At 36.9% G+C, this 9,199-nt stretch overlaps 1 protein-coding gene across 1 annotated transcript; it reads right to left on the bottom strand.

Annotated features, from left to right (window-relative positions):
- Window positions 1-661: 661 nt before the first annotated feature.
- LOC115767274 lies at window positions 662-1,726 on the bottom strand. The gene is made up of 2 exons (XM_030711505.1): window positions 1,661-1,726; window positions 662-1,177 (listed from the first exon to the last, which is right to left on the bottom strand). Exons 1-2 carry the CDS (start codon window positions 1,724-1,726, stop codon window positions 662-664), a joined length of 582 nt encoding a protein of 193 aa, XP_030567365.1.
- Between the last annotated feature and the right edge of the window lie 7,473 nt (window positions 1,727-9,199).

Below are 9,199 nucleotides of genomic sequence, written 5' to 3' on the forward strand. Positions count from 1 at the left end.
TCGACTAACAGTTACTCTGCAACTAGCAATTCAAATGGGAAGGTAAAATTAAGAAAATTTATGAACACTATTTGTTTATTGCGTTTGCCAACACTATGAGTTTCTGTCAGGTGGCAACACGGGTACTCTATCTGCTTGACTTAGCTTAAATATATCTAGACAAATTATCAAAAGCTTGCTTTAATGAAAAAGTATTTGACTTATATTCTTGAAAAAGTTTTTGTTAACTAACAGTTTTTGCTGCCGTTTGCTATGTTTGTGCCCACTGTGCGTTCGGGCATAAAGATTTAACTAAGATTTCTGTTTTCATTGCAATTTTTATTTCCAGTCTGGTTTTTGTCATTTTCATTGCTGCTGCAAATTGTATGTGTTTCGCAGTTTTTACTGGCCGCGTAGATTTTCCGTTTTATTTCGCACTTAATTAAAAATATTTTGCTGACGTGTGACACGCACATAGATGGGTGTGGCCTCAGCTACAAGCCACCAGCCCACCCACCCACTCCGCGATTTGCTGCACTGACAACATAACACTGCATTTTATTTTTATTTTTTAAGCTGTCTTCTTTGATTGCAGCTTTTAGAACTAGTTTAAAAAAAAAGGCAAAAAAAAGGTAGGGAAGCAATATAATTTGATTACTTGCTGCAAAATTTGGCATGGCGGTCAGCAGTTCTTGGAGATGGTGGTATTCACCTCGTAATAGCAAATGGCCTTCTTGACGCCATCCTTCGGATTCAGGGAGTAAACGGTGCCGTGCACCGTGTACACTGCGTTCGCTTGATACATGAACTTCAAGATGGACGTATCGGGCGGCACCTGAATGATGTTCATCACATAGATGCCCTGCTTGAGCGGGCAGGCGAGGCTCATGTTGCTGCCGCCGCCCGATAGCATGAGTTTTGCGGCCGTATTCCAGGCGCTAACACGTCGTATATATTTCCAGAAATCGCACGTCTTCACCGTCGCATTGTAGAGCGTACGCGGCGGATCTGGTCGCAGGGCGCCGCGTCGCTTGCTCGGGTGCTGCACGAGCACCAAGTGCCACAGAGGTATGGCCACATCCTGATGCACATACGTGATCGATGAGAGTGAATTGTTTCGCTCATGCAATTTCATCACCAGCCGATATTTGGGCGTGTCCCAAGTGCTAAAGTTCAGCGGCTTCATTAAATAGCAGTACTGCGAAACAAATATACAAATCAGAAGTTGAACAAAGACAAACACTTTGAATTGAATCGAATTTTGATAAAAGTTTATGCAAATATATCAGTTTAATCCGCGAATTGACTCTACTTGAAATATATTGTTTAAATTTATATTTTCTATGATAGAATATTTTCTCATTTAGAGAAAAATTCCGTGCAAATAATAATAACTAGTAACTAAAATTCGTATAATAATTTTGCTATTGATTTAAAATTAAGTCTTTGATTTCATTTTTTTCTCAAAAATTCGCTCAATTCTTGTTGTTTTTTCCGAGTGTACAGACTGTTTCCTTTTATTTGATTATTCACTTCAGAATCTGATCAGCTCGTGTGTAACAAATTGAAGGAGACATCATCTATTCAATAGACAAGCCAATTATCTCTTATATGTGCTATAAAGCTTCTGGCTCTCTCACTCTCGCTTTCCCCATCTCACTCGCCATTGCAAAGAACTCACCTGTTTGGCCAGCTGCACAAGTGCGAGCATTGTCAGAGTTTGGAACACACGTCTTTTGTAGTTCATAATGTGAAACCAAATGTTCAAATTGTTTACTAAAATTGATTCGTAGCCAGGTTTTTTCGCTTGTCTAATGATTATTTAATTGATTTTTGATAACGTTTTTTTTTGTTGTGAAGCACACATATTGTTTTAATGGCTCACTTAAATAAAAATAAATAAATAAAAATAACAAAAAAATTAAATTAAAATAAAAGCAAATAAAAATTAAAATATCTCTGCCGCACACATAAAAAATACAAACAACGCTGTAAAATGTAATTATAATATTTAGCCTTTCACATAATGCGCCCAGATCTCTGGGCAGATTGTGTGCCGGGCTTATTTACTTGGGCCTTCAGTCAACAACAGATATAAAGCAGTAACTGAGACGGCTTCGAGGGTGTTGGCAACATTTTAGATTGTGGGGAATTGTTTACATATCAACATCAACATCAACATCGCCATCGCCATCAGCTTCATCTTAATCATCATCTTCATTAGCGTCGTCATCATCATTAGTTGCTTTATGGTTGGCATCACAGTTTTGCAACAGTAATTGTTAAACTTTTATTGTTGACTTAGCTAATTAGCTTTCGCTTACAAAAGTTGGCTTTACAGTTTTGATGGCGCCTCTGAAGCAGATATCCGTAACAGTTACATTTGGCTCACATACATATACGTAAAGCCCTTTCCGGTTTCCGGTTGCTGTTTCTGCTTCTGTTGCCCAGCTTCTCGCAGCTCGCATTGAACATGCAAAGTGTCGGCTGCTGTGACACCGCAACAATAGCAGGCAACAATAATCAGAACAACCATAACAACAATGACCGCTGCCAGCCTTGCAAAGTCCTTTGTTTACACACACACACACACACACTCATACGCTCATATATATATACACACACACACACACACCCCCGCTTCACTTGAATATATCTCATATTTACTCACGGGTTATTTTCCAGCAAATATTTGCATTGCTTACCAGCAGCTTTTTCATGACATTGGCTTTTCCACAATTTACATTTTACCCATTTTCCACACTCTTGCCAATTTTCCATTTCCCTAGCCTACTTTGCGGCTGTTTCTTGACTTTGTTGTAGCTGTCGCGTTTATCTGATGCACAACAAAAAAAAAATTACGCGTCTCCCCCTTTTTCTGTCTATCTCGCTCTCCCGCTCTCTCGTTCTCACTTTCTCTGTTGATTTATAATACAAAGCAACATCATAAAACTGCTTCACTCAATTTTCAATTTTCACAAAAACACACACACACACATACACAATGAGGGGTGTGTAGGAGACAGTGGCATCTACAATTTTCCTTACCCCCCACCAAATAACAACAATGACAAAAGCAACAGAAGCAACAACAATGGCTACCAATGCAAATGGCCGTCGTGTCGTTTGTCTGTTGGTTGTCTGGTTGTCTGATTTGTTGGCCCAGATGATTGGACTCAGCCTCGTTGTTGTTGCTGCTGCTGCTGTTGTTTTGTGGATCTTGGTTTTTGGGGTTGGGTTACTTTTGCCATTTGTTTCGTTGCCCTGACTACAATTGCGCCAAAGAGTTGAGCGAGCAACTTGCGAGATTTCAGCTGAAAATTGGAAATTTAATGTAAAGAATAATGGAATCAATTTACTTTTGCATTTCCTCACAGCTCTTGTTGGGTAGACTTTATGTTAACATATTTCAGTCCTCCTTCGTCAGTACTATATATTCTCTAGCTATTTACTGCAAAAAAGTTTTATATACGCAAGGGTTATAGAAATCAATCGATGGTTTGATAAAGTAGAGCTTTTACCTGCAGTACATTAAATTCGCTTCGAGTTTTCATTGTGTTTTGACGCGCATTTAGCTAGTATCATCACATTTGTTTATGGCCGAATATCTAAAAGAAATGTTTAAAGCCTTTCATGTGCTTGCAGCACAATGAAGTCGCTTTGAGCTTTCATGTGCTTTTAAAGCGCTTTCAATGGAAATCAGTTGTGTCTTAATATCTAAAAGAAGTGCTTAAAAGATTACTTGTGCTTGCAGCACAAAAATAGCGATTAAGGTTTATTTTGCATGCATATGTAAACTAAATGCTTTGAAGTATTCATGTGCTCTGAAGCTTTATTTACTCGAAATCATTTGATTTTTGGTCAAAATTCATGTCGAAATGGTACCCTCAAATATCCTATGTAGACATAGGTCAAAATTTCCCACCCCATAACTCGGTCAAATCTCATCCGATTTTCAAAAAGTTTGGCTTTTTGTTCATGGTTTGGGCTCTAGATCAATGTTGCATCTAAATCTGACAACATCATTTTTGGTCAAAATTCATGTCAAAATGTTACCCTCAAAAATCTTATACAGACAAAGGTCAAAATTTCCCACCCCATAACTCGGTCAAATCTCATCCGATTTTCAAAAAGTTTGGCTTTTTGTTCATGGTTTGGGCTTAAGATCAAAGTTGTATCTAAATCTGACAACATCATTTTTGGTCAAAATTCATGTCGAAATGGTACCCTCAAATATCCTATGTAGACATAGGTCAAAATTTCCCACCCCATAACTCGGTCAAATCTCATCCGATTTTCAAAAAGTTTGGCTTTTTGTTCATGGTTTGGGCTCTAGATCAAAGTTGCATCCAAATCTGACAACATAATTTTGGTCAAAATTCATGTCAAAATATTACCCTCAAAAATCTTATACACACATGGGTCAAAATTTCCCACCCCATAACTCGGTCAAATCTCATCCGATTTTCAAAAAGTTTGGCTTTTTGTTCATGGTTTGGGCTCTAGATCAAAGTTGCATCCAAATCTGACAACATAATTTTGGTCAAAATTCATGTCAAAATGTTACCCTCAAAAATCTTATACAGACATAGGTCAAAATTTCCCACCCCATAACTCGGTCAAATCTCATCCGATTTTCATAAAGTTCGGCTTTTTGTTCATGGTTTTGACTCGAGATCAAAGTTGTATCTAAATCTGACAACATAATTTTTGGTCAAAATTCATGTCGAAATCGTACCCTGAAATATCCTATGTAGACATAGGTCAAAATTTCCCACCCCATAACTCGGTCAAATCTCATCCGATTTTCAAAAAGTTTGGCTTTTTGTTCATGGTTTGGGCTCTAGATCAAAGTTGCATCCAAATCTGACAACATAATTTTTGGTCAAAATTCATGTCGAAATGGTACCCTCAAATATCCTATGTAGACATAGGTCAAAATTTCCCACCCCATAACTCGGTCAAATCTCATCCGATTTTCAAAAAGTTTGGCTTTTTGTTCATGGTTTGGGCTCTAGATCAAAGTTGCATCCAAATCTGACAACATCATTTTTAGTCAAAATTCATGTCAAAACATTACCCTCAAAAATCTTATACACACATAGGTCAAAATTTCCCACCCCATAACTCGGTCAAATCTCATCCGATTTTCAAAAAGTTTGGCTTTTTGTTCATGGCTTGGGCTTAAGATCAAAGTTGCATCTAAATCTGGCAACATTACTTTTGGTCAAAATTCATGTCAAAATGGTACCCTCAAATATCCTATGTAGACATATGTAGGTCAAAATTTCCCACCCCATAACTCGGTCAAATCTCATCCGATTTTCAAAAAGTTTGGCTTTTTGTTCATAGTTTTGACTCTAGATCAAAGTTGCATCTAAATCTGACAAATAATTTTTGGTCAAAATTCATGTCGAAATGGTACCTTCAAATATCCTATGTAGACATATGTCAAAATTTCCCACCCCATAACTCGGTCAAATCTCATCCGATTTTCAAAAAGTTTGGCTTTTTGTTCATGGTTTGGGCTTAAGATCAAAGTTGCATCTAAATCTGGCAACATCATTTTTGGTCAAAATTCATGTCAAAATGGTACCCTCAAATATCCTATGTAGACATAGGTCAAAATTTCCCACCCCATAACTCGGTCAAATCTCATCCGATTTTCAAAAAGTTTGGCGTTTTGTTCATGGTTTGGGCTTAAGATCAAAGTTGCATCTAAATCTGGCAACATTACTTTTGGTCAAAATTCATGTCAAAATGGTACCCTCAAATATCCTATGTAGACATAGGTCAAAATTTCCCACCCCATAACTCGGTCAAATCTCATCCGATTTTCAAAAGGTTTGGCTTTTTGTTCATAGTTTTGACTCTAGATCAAAGTTGCATCTAAATCTGACAACATAATTTTTGGTCAAAATTCATGTCGAAATGGTACCCTCAAATATCCTATGTAGACATAGGTCAAAATTTCCCGCCCCATAACTCGGTCAAATCTCATCCGATTTTCATAAAGTTTGGCTTTTTGTTCATAGTTTTGACTCTAGATCAAAGTTGCATCTAAATCTGACAACATAATTTTTGGTCAAAATTCATGTCGAAATGGTACCCTCAAATATCCTATGTAGACATAGGTCAAAATTTCCCACCCCATAACTCGGTCAAATCTCATCCGATTTTCAAAAAGTTTGGCTTTTTGTTCATGGTTTGGGCTCTAGGTCAAAGTTGCATCCAAATCTGACAACATGCTTTTTGGTCAAAATTCATGTCGAAATTACCCTCAAAAATCTTATACACACATGGGTCAAAATTTCCCACCCCATAACTCGGTCAAATCTCATCCGATTTTCAAAAAGTTTGGCTTTTTGTTCATGGTTTGGGCTTAAGATCAAAGTTGCATCTAAATCTGGCAACATCATTTTTGGTCAAAATTCATGTCAAAATGGTACCCTCAAATATCCTATGTAGACATAGGTCAAAATTTCCCACCCCATAACTCGGTCAAATCTCATCCGATTTTCAAAAAGTTTGGCGTTTTGTTCATGGTTTGGGCTTAAGATCAAAGTTGCATCTAAATCTGGCAACATTACTTTTGGTCAAAATTCATGTCAAAATGGTACCCTCAAATATCCTATGTAGACATAGGTCAAAATTTCCCACCCCATAACTCGGTCAAATCTCATCCGATTTTCAAAAGGTTTGGCTTTTTGTTCATAGTTTTGACTCTAGATCAAAGTTGCATCTAAATCTGACAACATAATTTTTGGTCAAAATTCATGTCGAAATGGTACCCTCAAATATCCTATATAGACATAGGTCAAAATTTCCCGCCCCATAACTCGGTCAAATCTCATCCGATTTTCAAAAAGTTTGGCTTTTTGTTCATGGTTTGGGCTCTAGATCAAAGTTGCATCCAAATCTGACAACATAATTTTTGGTCAAAATTCATGTCAAAATATTACCCTCAAAAATCTTATACACACATGGGTCAAAATTTCCCACCCCATAACTCGGTCAAATCTCATCCGATTTTCATAAAGTTTGGCTTTTTGTTCATAGTTTTGACTCTAGATCAAAGTTGCATCTAAATCTGACAACATAATTTTTGGTCAAAATTCATGTCGAAATGGTACCCTCAAATATCCTATGTAGACATAGGTCAAAATTTCCCACCCCATAACTCGGTCAAATCTCATCCGATTTTCAAAAAGTTTGGCTTTTTGTTCATGGTTTGGGCTCTAGGTCAAAGTTGCATCCAAATCTGACAACATGCTTTTTGGTCAAAATTCATGTCGAAATTACCCTCAAAAATCTTATACACACATGGGTCAAAATTTCCCACCCCATAACTCGGTCAAATCTCATCCGATTTTCAAAAAGTTTGGCTTTTTGTTCATGGTTTGGGCTTAAGATCAAAGTTGCATCTAAATCTGGCAACATCATTTTTGGTCAAAATTCATGTCAAAATGGTACCCTCAAATATCCTATTTAGACATAGGTCAAAATTTCCCACCCCATAACTCGGTCAAATCTCATCCGATTTTCAAAAAGTTTGGCGTTTTGTTCATGGTTTGGGCTTAAGATCAAAGTTGCATCTAAATCTGGCAACATTACTTTTGGTCAAAATTCATGTCAAAATGGTACCCTCAAATATCCTATGTAGACATAGGTCAAAATTTCCCACCCCATAACTCGGTCAAATCTCATCCGATTTTCAAAAGGTTTGGCTTTTTGTTCATAGTTTTGACTCTAGATCAAAGTTGCATCTAAATCTGACAACATAATTTTTGGTCAAAATTCATGTCGAAATGGTACCCTCAAATATCCTATATAGACATAGGTCAAAATTTCCCGCCCCATAACTCGGTCAAATCTCATCCGATTTTCAAAAAGTTTGGCTTTTTGTTCATGGTTTGGGCTCTAGATCAAAGTTGCATCCAAATCTGACAACATAATTTTTGGTCAAAATTCATGTCAAAATATTACCCTCAAAAATCTTATACACACATGGGTCAAAATTTCCCACCCCATAACTCGGTCAAATCTCATCCGATTTTCATAAAGTTTGGCTTTTTGTTCATAGTTTTGACTCTAGATCAAAGTTGCATCTAAATCTGACAACATAATTTTTGGTCAAAATTCATGTCGAAATGGTACCCTCAAATATCCTATGTAGACATAGGTCAAAATTTCCCACCCCATAACTCGGTCAAATCTCATCCGATTTTCAAAAAGTTTGGCTTTTTGTTCATGGTTTGGGCTCTAGGTCAAAGTTGCATCCAAATCTGACAACATGCTTTTTGGTCAAAATTCATGTCGAAATTACCCTCAAAAATCGTATACACACATGGGTCAAAATTTCCCACCCCATAACTCGGTCAAATCTCATCCGATTTTCAAAAAGTTTGGCTTTTTGTTCATGGTTTGGGCTCTAGATCAAAGTTGCATCTAAATCTGACAACATCATTTTTGGTCCTAATTCATGTCAAAATATTACCCTCAAAAATCTTATACACACATAGGTCAAAATTTCCCACCCCATAACTCGGTCAAATCTCATCCGATTTTCAAAAAGTTTGGCTTTTTGTTCATAGTTTTGACTCTAGATCAAAGTTGCATCTAAATCTGACAACATAATTTTTGGTCAAAATTCATGTCGAAATGGTACCCTCAAATATCCTATGTAGACATAGGTCATGTCGAAATGGTACCCTCAAATATCCTATGTAGACATATGTCAAAATTTCCCACCCCATAACTCGGTCAAATCTTATCCGATTTTCAAAAAGTTTGGCTTTTTGTTCATGGTTTGGGCTCTAGATCAACGTTGCATCTAAATCTGACAACATCATTTTTGGTCAAAATTCATGTCAAAATGTTACCCTCAAAAATCGTATACACACATAGGTCAAAATTTCCCACCCCATAACTCGGTCAAATCTCATCCGAATTTCATAAAGTTCTGCTTTTTGTTCATGGTTTGGGCTCTAGATCAAAGTTGTATCTCAAATATCCTATGTAGACATATGTCAAAATTTCCCACCCCATAACTCGGTCAAATCTCATCCGATTTTCAAAAAGTTTGGCTTTTTGTTCATGGTTTGGGCTCTAGATCAAAGTTGCATCTAAATCTGACAACATCATTTTTGGTCCTAATTCATGTCAAAATATTACCCTCAAAAATCTTATACACACATAGGTCAAAATTTCCCACCCCATA

This window comes from Drosophila novamexicana, unplaced genomic scaffold, assembly GCF_003285875.2.
Source record: "Drosophila novamexicana strain 15010-1031.04,08,12 unplaced genomic scaffold, DnovRS2.1 tig00001361-arrow-arrow-pilon, whole genome shotgun sequence".
Taxonomy (NCBI): domain Eukaryota; kingdom Metazoa; phylum Arthropoda; class Insecta; order Diptera; family Drosophilidae; genus Drosophila; species Drosophila novamexicana.